The sequence below is a fragment of the Macaca fascicularis genome, chromosome 10, assembly GCF_037993035.2.
Source record: "Macaca fascicularis isolate 582-1 chromosome 10, T2T-MFA8v1.1".
Taxonomy (NCBI): domain Eukaryota; kingdom Metazoa; phylum Chordata; class Mammalia; order Primates; family Cercopithecidae; genus Macaca; species Macaca fascicularis.
This window is the reverse complement of record NC_088384.1, coordinates 36,304,928-36,319,160: the sequence shown is the minus strand read 5'-3', so window position 1 is coordinate 36,319,160 and position 14,233 is coordinate 36,304,928. Positions and strand designations below refer to the sequence as shown.

The 14,233-nt window shown below is 41.6% G+C and overlaps 1 protein-coding gene across 4 annotated transcripts in view; it reads right to left on the bottom strand.

Annotated features, from left to right (window-relative positions):
* The window catches only part of LOC107126511 (aspartate-rich protein 1-like), a 61,668-nt gene that overhangs the window by 13,120 nt on the left and 34,315 nt on the right, over positions 1–14,233 (bottom strand). The window contains exons 11-15 of one of the 4 annotated variants that reach the window (XM_074003210.1): positions 13,745–13,836; positions 13,384–13,583; positions 12,317–12,338; positions 6,306–9,615; positions 5,066–5,147 (exon numbers count right to left, since the gene is read on the bottom strand). In XM_074003210.1, the coding sequence (XP_073859311.1) occupies positions 13,816–13,836 (21 nt within the window). In that variant the 3' untranslated portion in view covers positions 5,066–5,147; positions 6,306–9,615; positions 12,317–12,338; positions 13,384–13,583; positions 13,745–13,815. The remainder of the gene's footprint in view (positions 1–5,065; positions 5,148–6,305; positions 9,616–12,316; positions 12,339–13,383; positions 13,584–13,744; positions 13,837–14,233) is intronic. The other 3 variants (XM_074003209.1, XM_065522578.2, XM_065522577.2) reach the window with 3 other exon arrangements.

Sequence of the window (14,233 nt, the reverse complement as noted above, 5' to 3'; positions counted from 1 at the left end):
CATACATTCGCAGGCAGTGGCCAATGTAGAAGTGCAGAAAAAGAGATTTTATACACTATTGGTGGGAATGTACATTACTATACACATGAAGGAAAACAGTTGAAGGTGCCTTAAACATTTTACAACTACCCGTTCACCTAGGAATACCACCACTGGTTACACACAGAAAGCGCATGAAATCTGTTATGTTAAAGAGATATCGGCCTTCTTATGGCAATTGTAGCACTATGCACAATAGCGAAGGTATCCAATCAACCTACCTGTTCATGCACAGATAAAGGGATAAAGAAACTGCGGTACACAATGGAATCCTCCTCGGCCATAGAAATTCATGAAACCATGTCATCTGCAACAACGTACAGAAACCTGGAGGACATGATTTTCCATGAAATGAGCCAGGAAGAGAGAAATAAACACGGCATGATTCCATGCCTATGAGAATGAGATCAACTTTGTCTCTAAATGATTTTATCTCCTAGTAGAACATTTCATAGTAGTGAAGAGAGCCTGGGGTTTGGGGAGGCAGCACAGGAACTGGGAAATGGATGCAATGTTACACTCAGATGACAGGAATAAATTCAGCTGTTCTACTCCACAGCAGGATGTCTAGAGTTAACTGTATCCTACCATATTTTCCAAAAAAGGCTGAAAAGAAGGATTCTGAATATTGTGACCACAGAGAACTAATAAATAATAACCACACAAGGTAACAGAGATAGTCAGTCAATCCCTTGCTTTCATCATTACACAAGGTACATATACATGGATTAAAATGTGCCACTCTACTCTTTAATTGTATAACTATACTAGAGAGCAAATTGGTTTTAAAGACATAGAAATAAACAATGCTGAAGTTCATGTGAGACCAGGAAATGCCCTGCATTTCCGAAGAAATTCTGAGAAATCCAAACTACATTGGATGCATGACACTCCCTGATGTGAAATTGCACTCAAACTCTAGGGACCTGCTTCCGCATGGATGAGTGGAAGAGAATAGAGAACCTGTAAACCCACACACTTCATACCACCTGATGCTGGATGAAATACACAATGATGAGTAATGGGGAAAGAACTCCCTTTTCAATAGTCTTGGGATAAATGGCGAGCCATATGCAGAAGAGTAAGTAACACTAGGCATCTACTTCTCACCATGTATCAAAGTTCACTCAGATGAATGAAAGATGTAAGTGGAAGACCTCAAAGTAGAAAAATCCTACAAGAGACCCTAGGAAATACCCTTCTTGACATCAGCTTTGACAAAGCATTTATATGCCTAAGACCCCACATGACACTGCAACAACAGCAATAATCGACATGTGGGACCTAATACACTAAAGAGCCACCACACAACACAAGAAATTACCCACAGAGTAGACAGACGACATACAAGATGAGAGAAAATGTTCCCAAACTATGCACCAGACCAAGTTCTAATATCCAGAATCTACCTTAAAGACCTTACACAAATCAATTAGCAAAACCACCCTCATAATTAATAGGCAATGGATATAAACACAGACTTCTCAAAAGATGATGATGAGCAACCAACAAATTGAAAATATGCTCAACCTAATTATCAGAGAAATAGAAATCAAAAGCACAATGTGATCTATCTCACGCTGGTGAGAATGGGGATAACGCAGTTAAAAAACAAAAAAAGACACTGGCGAGGCAGCAGAGAAAGAGGACACTGGTCCACTTTTGGTGAAAATGCAAAGTAGTTCAGACACCATGGAGAGCACTTCGGAGAGATTGCTCAAAGAACTTGAACCAGAACTACCATCTGACCCAGCAATCCCACCACTGGGGTATACACAGAGGAAAAGAAATCCTTCTCTCCAAAACACACATGCACACAAATGGTCATGGCAGCAGTATTTACAATGGCAAACACATGAAATCAGCCTAGGTACCCGTCAACAGTGGATCAGAAAAGGAAAATGTGGTACATATATACCACAAAAAACTAGGCAGCCATTAAAAAGAAAAAAAAAGAGAAGGAAATCATGTCCTTGGCAGCAACATGAAAGGAGCTGGAGGCCATTATCTAAAGAGAAATAAGGAAAAAACAGAACACCAAATACCACATGTTCTCGCTTATAAGGTGGAGCGAACATTGAATACACCCTACCGTAAAAGTGAAAACAACAGACACTGGTGACTATCCGATGAAAAAGGATGAAGGCATGAGGTATGTGCCGAAGACCTACCTGGTGGGTACACCCACTGCCTGCATGATAAGGTTGCTTGGACTCCAAGTCTCAGTGTCATGGAATATACCAAAGGCAGTAACTAATCTGCATTTGTACCCTTTAGTCTATAATAAACATAGAAGTTTTGTCACAAAATACAAACTTAGAAGCTAAAAGCATGAATGAAAAACACAAACTTTTATAATTATCCAAACAATCTTTTATTGGCATAAACTAAGAAAGTGGACAGAATGAGTAAACCAAATATTCAACCCCAATTTACATATAGTGAACAGGTTTTTCAAAAGAACACCAAAAAGATGCAATTGGAAAATAAAGAGCCTGTTCAATAGATGATTTTGAGCAAACTGAATATTCACATACAAAACACTGAAATAGGACCCTTATGTCACGCAACAGAAAAATCAACGCAAAATACATTAAAGATCTAAAACTCAATTCTGAAACCACAAAACTCCTACAGGAAAACATAGGGTGTGCATTATTTTAGAAAAGAAATCCATACCTGTAGGCTGCTAAAGGTATTTAAAAAACATTAAACCAAAGGAAACACTCAAGAAAACACCCATAGACAAGGTAATGGCTTGGCATTTTCACTGAAAAGCTGGAGACCCAGTTCCACACAACAGTGGAACACATTAGAAGACCCAGATATACACCTGCACACCTGAAACCATCGATATTTGAAAAAAAAAATCAACAAAAATAAGCAATGGAGAAAGGACTCCCTATCAGCAAGTGGTGCTGAGATAAGTGACCTAGCTAGATGTAGAAGAAATAACACTGGGCCCCTATGTCTCATCATGTACAGAAAGCAACTCAAAAGAAATAAAAGATTGAAATGTAAAACGCTGGGCTGGACACAGTGGCTCATTCCTGGAATCCAAGCACTCTGGGAGGTCGAAGCAGGCGGATGACTTGAGATCCTGGAGTTTGAGACCACCCTGGCCAACATGGTGAAGCCGATGTCTAAGAAAAAACCAACAGTTAGCTGGGCGTGGTGGCACGTGCCTGTACTCCCAGCTACTCAGGAGAATGAGGCAGAATAATCACTTGAACCCAGAAGTTGGAAAGTGCAGTGATCTGAGATCACTCCATTGCATTCCAGCCTGTATGAGAGAGTGAGACTTGGTCTGTAAATAAATACGTAAATACATAAAAATCCAATACCTGAAACTATTAAAAAAAATCCTGCATGAGGATCTAGCAAATACCCTTCTTGACAGAGGCTTTGGCAAAGCATTTATATGTCAAGTCCCGAAAAGCAATGGCAACAAAAACAATTACTGATAAGTGGGACCTAAAACACAAAAGAGCTGCTGCACAGAACAAGAAACAACCATAGAGTCAGCACACAGCCTACAGAATGAGGGAAAACATTCCCCCACTACTCATCTGAAAAACGTCTAATATCTACGATTTACCATAAAGACCTTAAACAAATAAAACCAGAAAAAAAAAAAAAAAAAACCAACAACAAGTTATAAAAGGGCAAGGAACATGAACACTTAAAAGGAGGTGTACCAGTAACTAACGAGCATGAAAACATGTTCGATCTCACTGATCATCAGAGAAATGCAAATCAGAAACATACTGAGATAAGATCTACACTGGTCAGAATGGCAATTATGACACACAGTCCACAACAATAGAGGCTGCTGGGGCAGATGAGCAAAGAAATGCAGGTCCACTGTTGGGGCAAATGCAAACTAGTTCAGATCCCCTGGGGAGCAGTGTGGACATTTCTCAAAGAACCTCAAAGAGAACTACCACCCAACGCTGCAACCCCACTCCTAAGGATCTATAAAAAGGAAAATCCTTCCATCCAAAACTCACATACACTCCTATGTTCACGGCAGTACTACTCACAATCGTAAAGACATGAATCAGCCTTGGTGCCCATCAGAAGTGGATCAGAGAAAGGAAATGTGGTACATACACACCACGGAACACTACACAGTCATAAAACACACATACATGCTCTTACCAGAAACCTGGACAGAGCCATAGGCCATTATGAACAAAAGGCAAGAACAGAAAACCAAAATTTTCAGAACACCTACAAAGGTCAGTTGTGAATGTTCTCTCCACAGAGAAATCATAACTCTGGAGCTCACGGAGGTGCCAGACTCTGAAACTTCATTATGATGCTACCTTTACACAGATCAAATTGTCCCTTGCACCCGCTGGTTATACACACCTACTCTACGGCAATGAAACTGCCGTCCCAATTTGGTAACGCTCATTCTCACCAGAGTGAGATGATATCTGAGTGTGGTTTTGATTGACTTCTTGTGAGGATCAGTAATGTTGATTCAGAATCTTTTACCCGTGCATCCTTCTCAGGTCTTCAGGTTCTTTGCCCAGTCTTACACATCAAATTGAAACAAGTTCATGATAACTTGGCAAACATCTCTAACCACAGCAAAATGTAAATCAAAACCACACTTAGATATTGGTAACAGGTACAGAGTGACACTGAGACACAATGAATCTGTTCTGGTGTTCTATTGCACAGCAGGGTGACTAGGTGACTAGGGTCAACAGAATCTAGAAAATTTTTTCAAAATCAGCTGGAAAATATGGTTCTGAATATTCTCTCCACAGAGAAATAATAATGATGGAAGATCACAGAGATGCCAGATATGATGATTTGATCACGATACTACACATACATATGTCAAAATGTCCCTTGCACCCTTGGGTTGTGTGTGTGTGGGTGAATGTATATACCCACACACACACACACACACACACACACACACTCTCTATAGAAACAAAACTGCCATCAAATGTTGCTAGTATTCATTCTAACTGGAGTGAGATGAAATCTGAGTGTGATTTTCACTTACACTTTTGTGTGCATAAGCGATGGTGAGAATCTTCTCTTTGACCTGTGCATCAACCTCATGACTTCAGGTCCTCTGCCCAGTCCTACACAACAAATTAAAAACAAATTCACAATAACATAGCAAGTACCACTTATCACACACACATAAAAATAAAAAACACACTCAAGATTCCATCTCACTCTACATGCAACAGATGCTACCAGAAAAAAGTTGAAACATATGAAAACACAATCCAATCAAGGTGTGGATTTCCGGAGGAGGCACTTGTCTCCACATGTGGTGGGAAATGGTAAACTAGTATGCACACTAAAGAAACCACTTGGATGTTCCTTGAAATCCTAAAACTACAACTACCATTTTCTCCAGCAATTCTATTCCTAGGTATATACACAGAGGACATGATCAGGGCATGGAAGAGATTATCTGTCATCCCAGGTGGCATTCAGCCCTATGCTCAAAAGCCAAGAAAAGAAATCAGCCTATCTGTCCATCCACAGATGAAGGGATGAAGAATCTCTGGTACCCAGACAGGATGGAATACTTTTATGCCATCAAAATTCATGGAATCCTATCATTTCCAGCAACATCGCTGCACCTGCAGATATTCTGTTCAATCACATCAGAAAGGCAGACAAAGACCAAGCCCACATGTTCTCACTCATGTGGGAGCTGAAAACTTTAACTCACTGAAGGTGAAAATACAGTAGTGGTCACCACAGACTAGGTGGAGGACAGGACCTCAAGGATTGCCAATAGGTACACAGAGAGTTACAGGAGAGGAATACATTCTGGTATTCCACTCCAAAGCAGGGCGATGATACTTAACAATATGGTTATGCCATTTTCAAAGTAGCTACCAAGGAGGATACTGAATGTTCACACATCGAAGATATCAAACTTACACGTGGTCACAAGCATGGGAAACTCCCTGATTTTATCCATACTCAAGGTATACAAACAAGTATCACAATGTCCCAATGCACCCCTAATTCTGGACATGAAGTGTAAAACAAACGTTTTATGAAATGTTAACAATACACGGCTAAATGTTCACATGGATCCACTGAAGACCCAAGGAACCTGAATATGCAAAGCAATTCGAGGGAATACAAACTCAACTGGAGGCCACACACTCCCCAATTTCAAATTACATGTAACACCTCCACTCATCCAAAGACTACAGTAGTGGCATAAAAATGAATCCATCAACCTAGGGACTTAAGAGAATCTAAACACATACCTGCAGTCAACACATTCTTTTTCAAAGAATGCCTAGAAGATGCAATGAGGCCATGTGCTGTGGCTCACACCAGTACTTCCAGCAGTTTCAGAGACCGAGTTGGGTGGCCCTCTTGAGGTCAGGAGTTTCAGACCAGCTTGGCCAAAATGGTGAAATCCTATCTCTAGTAAAAATACAAAAGATATTAGTCAGGTGTGGTGGTGCACAGCAGCAATCCCAGCCACTTGGGAAGATGAGGCAGGAGAATCACTCGAAGCAAGGAGGCGGAGGTGGCAGAGAGCTGAGATCTCAACACTGCACTCCAGTCTGGGTGACAGCATGAGTGGGACTGTGTCCCCAAGGGGAAAAAGGATGAGATGAGGAGTCAGCAGTCTATTCAATTGAGCAGTCTGAAATGACTGGATAGCCACATACAAAAGAATGAAATAAGACGTTAACGTTATACAATACACAAACACAAACTCGAAATACATTAAACCCTAAACACAAGACCTAAAAGCATAATACTGCTGCAGGAAAACACAGAGTGAGCTTAAGTGAGGAAAACCTGAATCTAGGCTCACAGGATATAAAAGCAAACAACAGACAAAAGAGAAAAATAGAAAAAAAACCACTTCCAACAACAGAAGTCAAAAACTCTAGTTTTTGTTATTGACTTTACCTTACAAAAACAATCACTGCTACTCAGGCACGGTGGCTCACACCTGTAAACCCAGGACTTTGGGAGGCTGAGGTGGGTGGATCACCTGAGGTCAGGAGTTTGAGACCAGCCTGGCCAACATGGTAAAACCCCTTATCTACATACAAAAATTAGGTGGGCGTGGTGACAGTTGTCTGTAATCCCAGCTACTCAGGAAGCTGAGGCAGGAGAATCACTTGAACCCAGGAGGCAGAGGTTGCAGTGAGCCAAGATTGCACCACTGCACTCCAGTCTGGGCAACAAAGTGAGATACTGTCTCAAAAAAAAAAAAAAAAAAGAAGACGTTCAAGTGATCAACCAACATGAAAAAATGCACAACCTCAGTGCAATGCAACTCCCAAACACAATAAGATATCATCTCACGTTGGTCACAATGGGTAATTTTCCAAAGTCAAAACAACATGCCGGTGAGGCAGCAAAGGAAAGGGAACGCTGCTACACTCTTGGTCAATGTGAAAACTAGTTCACACTGTGGAAACCAGTTGAGAGATTCTCAAAAAACTTAAAACAGAACTACCATCAGACCCAGCAATTCCACGACACTTGGTATCTACCCAAAAGACAATAAATCATTCTATCAAAAGACACATGCTCTCCCGCATTCATGGCCATGCCATTCACAAGAACAAAGATGTGGAAGCGTCCTAGGTGACCAGCAACAGTGGATTTCAGTTTTTGTTTTTGTTTTTTTTTTAATGTGGTGCATACACATCACAAAATACTACACAGCCATAAGAAGAACACACAATCATGTCCTAAGCAGCATGGATAGACCCGGGGCTTATTATGTTTAGCAAACCAAGGCAAGAACAGCAATCCAAATACTCAAAAAAAAGAAAAAAGAAAGAAAGAAACAAACAAAAAGTCTAGAACTTGAGTGATGAATGTCAACTTACAGAACAAAACCAAAGCCAAATTTTTGAAGACAGGAAGTAGTGTGATACCATCTTTTGTGGGAACTCTTGGCTTCCCCCAAAATTAGAGAACTGGGGAGAAAGAAGCCTCAGCTCAGAATCTGTGACTGGGTTGGAAGTGGAGGCTGGAAATGTGCTCAAGGTCAAACTTTCCTCCTCCCTTCAAAGGAGCCTGGAGTTTTACCAGTGAGCCTAGAGTGAATATTCACCCCGCCGTCCACCCCAGGAGATCCCTTTAAACCAGGAGCGCACAGTGAGGACAGAAACATGAATGTGCACTAACAAGTCCTGAAAGTTTAGAGGGTGATTCTCCATTTCCCCGTGGCACACAGCAGAAGAACTGTGGTCTCTAGGTTCCAGGAAATGCCTGTGAGAGAGCTGTGTCCCCCAGATTCCTTTCATCACAGATGACACCCAGTGCTTAAGCCTACACCCCTTGTGACCAATCCCAAGGAGTATTGACTAATCTAAACCAAAGGCTCTGATGTTCCACAAAAAGAAAAGAGCGGGTGGACTGCAAAGAGAATCTCTCATGAATGCAGCACCCTCATAGCCCATACAGACAGTTCTTACCATGATGCCAAGAAACTGAAAACAATAAGCCAGACCTCACACACATTTCCATTTTCCTTCTGATTTCATACCCCCTCCTTCAGCCCCTCCTCACAATCAGCAGGGATAACCTGGAGGCTCCTGGGAACCTTTCCCCATTGGGTTTTTACTGGCACATAGTTCCCTACCTGGATGAGTCTCCACATCACTTATACTCTCCAGCATCAAGTCTTTAGAAACAAAAACACCAGGATAAGTCATTAGAGAGTGTGACTCACCCACTCCTCCTACGTTAGCTGAAGCTGAATGATGGGCTTTTCTCCCACCCCAGGCTGCTTCTTCCATGATCCCCTCATCTTTCTTCTGGATTGACAAACCTTCCTACAGCTTCTTGGGCCAGAGTTCTATACTGGCAAAATCACTTTCATGAGAATCCCAAGCCTCTTTCCCAGCAGGAACCCAGAAACAGGTTTCTATACAATGAAGCTAGCAAGTTTTTCCCTCGGGAAGTGAGTTATTTCATGGTACATACCTTTTCCTTTCCAAGATCTTATCTGCAATTATATAAAAGAAAACATTATGAGAATCAGATTCTGCTGTGCGCTTCACACAGATCTGTTATTCTCTTGACAATGATAAAAAACCAGAAGGCAGTACAGTGATTGAGCCATAGGTCAAAATCCCCAAAGACTAGCACAGAGGATAGCTATAGAAAAACAAGACCTCTATTCACAGAATTTACCTTTAAATTTAATTTGATATGCAAACGCACAATGCTTCATCCAAGGAGGAAAACTGGTATTGTGGAAAATGCCTCAATATTGCAGTTGATAATGCATGCTGTCATTTAAAAGCAGCATAGTGTACCATGTATCAGTTGGGAAGACACGCTGACTGAATTCCAGCCCCACAAAGACAATAGTGTACAGTGTACATAATGTACATTGCCAGGTTTTCAAATCAAAATTAATTGAGAAGTAAAGAATCAGGAAAGCAACATTGATGTAGAAGACAAAAAAGGGGGATCTTACCTGGACATCATCATCATCATCATCATCACAATCAACATCACCATCATCATCATCTTCATCTTCATCTTTGCATTGTGGTGAGCATCTTAAAAACAGGCCATCCTCAGGACGAGCTGGAAGGACACAGAGGAAAGATCAGTGCACCGGTGGTTGGTGACTGTGAGTCACTCAGGGAGCTTTGCTGGATGTGGTGTATGGAGGTGGTTGATATACAAGAATGGACTGAGTTGATACTGGGCTATTCCTCTGAGTGGAAGATGGATGGCAGAGGAGGGGAGCTGGAAAGACATGAGACATGGAGACCTTGGCTTCGTACTAGAGGCATCGGGCAGCAACACAAAACAGTCAACCCAAAATGGAACTAAAATGCACACTGAGGGTCAATGGAAGAGTGCCTTTCTGCCTCTCAAATGTTTTGAAACTCTTCTAAACGAACAGCCATTAATTAGTGTATTCAAGACCGTGTCAGTACACTAGAATCTAATCATGCTGATACTACATTTAGCATCTGTTTTAAAGGATTTACTACTTGATTAAAAGCCTATTTTAGGGGTGAAATGGACTCAATTTTACCCAAAGCACTCTATTCTATTAATCACACATTCTTTTTCATAGAGATCATTAAAAAATTCAATATTAAAACGCTACAATTAAAAATAGTCATGATTTCCCATTTGTAAGTCTTATTCTAGAACGACTTCTACACACCCTTTTGGGGCCCTGTGATGAGGGGCTTCAGCACCTCCTGTGTGACTCTCCCTGGGGAGATTCCCTAAAAATCAAGCTTCATTCAAACAGGCCAAGCTCACACAGCCAGCTCTACATACACCAGTGAAGCTGAGAGACTTGACTTTGACCACTTTCTGCCATGAAGATAAGTTTAAAAGTTCAAATACACATTATCTACTGAAATGAGGAAATGTATACCAATAGAAATGAACAAATTCATGAAAAAATGTACATGAGTATGGGGGTGATTTTTGGTTAACTAGCTTACATAAAAATTATTTTTTTGGCCGAGTACTCTGGCTCACACCTGTAATCCCAGCACTTTGGGAGGCTGAGGCAGGGGGATGACCTGAGGTCAGGAGGTCATGACCAGCCTGGCCAACATGGTGAAACCCTATTTCTACTAAAAATACAAAAAGTTAGCCAGGCATGGTGGTGAGCGCCTGTGATCCCAGCTACTCAGGAGTCTCAGGCAGGAGAATTGCTTGAACCTGGGAGGCAGATGTTACAGTGAGCCGAGATCATGCCATTGCACTCCAGCCTGGGCAAGAAGAGTGAACCTCCATCTCTCTCTCTCTCTCTCTCTCTCCCCCCCCCATCTCTCTCTCTCTCTTTCTCTCTCTCTCTCTCTCTATATATATATATAATTATATACGATGCCTATTCATTCAGACATACAAAATATTGGTATAGGAAATCAAAAATTCTTATCAGTCATGTTAAATCTAACTTATCATCTGTCAACATGAAGATCCTAGCAAATAAGGAAGGTACAAATAAGTGGAAAGGCATCCTGTATTCATGGATAGGAAGACTAAACCTGACTAACACACAATACTACACAATGATCTACAGACTCACAACAATTACTAGCAAACTGGTAACACCCATCAGTGGAGAAATGGAAAAGATAATCCTACAATTTTAATGAATTTTATGTGCCTTATGTAACCATGATGACGTTAAAAAAATAGTGTTATAGGATGCAGGTTCATGAGATTGAAATGCACACACACACACACACACAAAATGCAGAAATACAGAGAGTTTGTTTCTAGCATAGGGGCACTCATAAGTTTCACAGATATAGAGAGCCCAGAATTAAATGCACACATATACAGTAAATTGATCTTCAACAAAGGTGTCAAAAATACACAATCGGGGGAAAGGAAAGCCTCTTCAACAAATGATGGTAAAACTGCACATTCTCATTCAAATGAAGAAATAGAATGCTGATAGAGTCCTCAAGGTTGTGCTTCTCCCTCCATTTCCAAGACACTGGAGCTTTTGCACTGAGCCCAGATTGAATTTTCATTCTGTCCTCCACGCCGAGGAAGAGCTCTTGATACCAGAGGTAAGCAGGGAAAAACAGACAAATGAGTGTGCTGCCAGGAAACTTAACAGTTCATAAGGTGAGGATCAATCTCTCCTATGCCTCTGGGCACACCACAGAATTTTGTCTCCAGCATTAAGTAACTGCCTGTGATAGAACTCTGTCCTAAACTAAAGGCTTTGAGATTTTGCAGTGGCAGAGGCAGGAAAGAGCAGGTGTTCTAAAAAGATCATCTTTAAATAATAAATAAGAAGAGGTGATCAAAAACACAGGATACTCAAAATCTCATAAACTCAAAAGAACAAACTTCACTTACGTTTACTTTTTCTTTTTCTCTTTCTACACCCTCCCTCAGCCTCCCAAGCAGCAGGTATAACATGAAGGCTCCTGGAAATGCTGTGTTATTACACCGCACTTGAAATCTTCTTACTTACCTAGAAAGGTATACTCTTCCCTGCTGAGATTCTCGAGAATCCACTCTTTAGAACGACCAACATCAGGATAAATCAGGGAGAGGTGCACTCACTACTCCGCCTCCAGGTGAAGACACAACGGCTTACACAAAATCTCCTGGTTGGTCCTCTGGGCTCACACACATTTCTACAGCCCCTCTGGTCATACGTGTACACTTGCAAAATCATTTGCTCTCACCAGATCCCCAATATTGTTTAACAGGAACCCAGATTAAGGTTTCTATATAGTAAAGCCAGCAAGTCTGTTTCTCAGAAAGTGAGTTAGTTCAAGGTACATACCCAGGACAGGTGATGGTAAAATCTGCAATGAGACAAAAGAAGATGCCATGAGGATCCGATCAATTCTGCTGCACCCCTTACACAGTTCTGTGAGTCTCTTGATGACTTCAGAAAACTACCTGTGAAACAGTGGTGAGTCAAAGTCAAAGTCAAAGGCCAAACATTCTAGAATAGAGGACACTCATGGAAAAAACAAGAGCTTTTCCCACAAAATTTATCCTTGACGTTGGTTTAGGTTGGTAAATGCACAATGCCTAATCCAAGGAGAAAAACTGGTGTGGAGGAAAACATCTCTGCATTACAGTTGGTGATGGATGCTGTCCTTCAAAACCATCCTAGTGTGTCATGTATTAGATGAAAGGAAACTGCCACTGAACTCCATCCTCACAAAGAGAATAGTGTGTGTCGTACATAATGTGCCTTGTCATATTATTATATCAAAATTAATTGAGAAGGAAAGAAATCAGATGAAGGAAATAATGTATACAGTGGTCCATTTTTAACACAAAGTGCCTTGAACCGGTTTAGGTCAGCAAAGGATAGAAGAAATAGGATGTGCCAGGCTCCTGATTGGATAGGCAATACCTGCTCATTGGGGCCCCTCTCCTCCCCATTTAGTTGCCCTCACTTCAACCAAAGAAGATTAGTCTAAGATGAAAGTTTACTAGCCAGAAAATAGCTCGTTTTGTCTGTTCTTCTCAGCCTGCCCAGCTACTTAGGTCATAAGTCAAATACTTGAAGTGCCCCTGAGCTGACTAGGATAGCAATGCATTGTGGGCTGCAACAAAATGCAGTAAGACAACTCTAGAAAAATACCTAAAGTCTCTCCCCAAAAATCAATAGGCAACACCTGGGAAGATTGTGACCCCACAGTTCTCAGCCTATGAGGAACCAGGGGAGGGACCTGCACACTAGGGGATAAATTGCTTGTGGAAAGTGTGCTGGGTGTGTCTGCCCATCAGACACCGGATCTTGCAACACTGTCATTAAAAGTCTCACTTTCTGCCAGGTGGAGTGGCTCACACCTGTAATCCCAACACTTTGGGAAGCTGAGGTGGGCAGATTACCTGAGGTCCGGAGTTCGAGACCAGTCTGGCCAACATGCTGAAACACCATCTCCACTAACAATACAAAAATTAGCTGGGCATGGGGACACATGTGTGTAATCCCAGCTACTCGGGAGGTTGTGGCAGGAGAATTCATTGAGCCCAGGAGATGGAGCTGAGATGGCACCACTGCACTCCGGCCTGGCCAACTGAGCGAGACTCTGTCTCAAAAGGACAAAAAAAAAAAAAAAAAAAGGAAAGAAAATCTCACTCTTGCTGTTTTTCAGCTCCCTGAGTCCATTCTTTGGGTTTGGACTGGTGAGTTTGTTTCTCACATCAGAAAACCAACATTTCCTTACAAGACAAAGAAAGGTGTTCTTACCTGGACATCATCATCACCATCATCATCATCACCCCAGTCATCATCTTCACTTGGTGGTAGGCATACTAAACTCAGGTTGTCCATAGAAAAAGCTGGAAGGACACAAGAAAGATCAGTGCACCGATGGTTGGTGACTGTGAGTCACTCAGGGAGCTTTTCTGGATGTGGTGTATGGAGGTGGTTGATTAACAAGCATGAACTGAGTTGATGCTGGGCTATTCCCCTGAGTGGAAGAGGGATGGCAAAGGAGGGGATCAGGAAAGACATGAGACATGGAGGCCTTGGCCTTGTACTAAAGACATCATGCAGCAACACAAAACAGTCAACCCAAAATGGAAATAAAGCACACACTAAGGGTCAATGGAAGAGTGCCTTCCTCCGTCTCAAATGTTTTGAAACTCTACGAAACAAACAGCATTTTCTTAATGTATTCAAGACTGTGTAAGTACATTAGGACCCAGTTACGCTGGTACTACATGTAGCATCTCC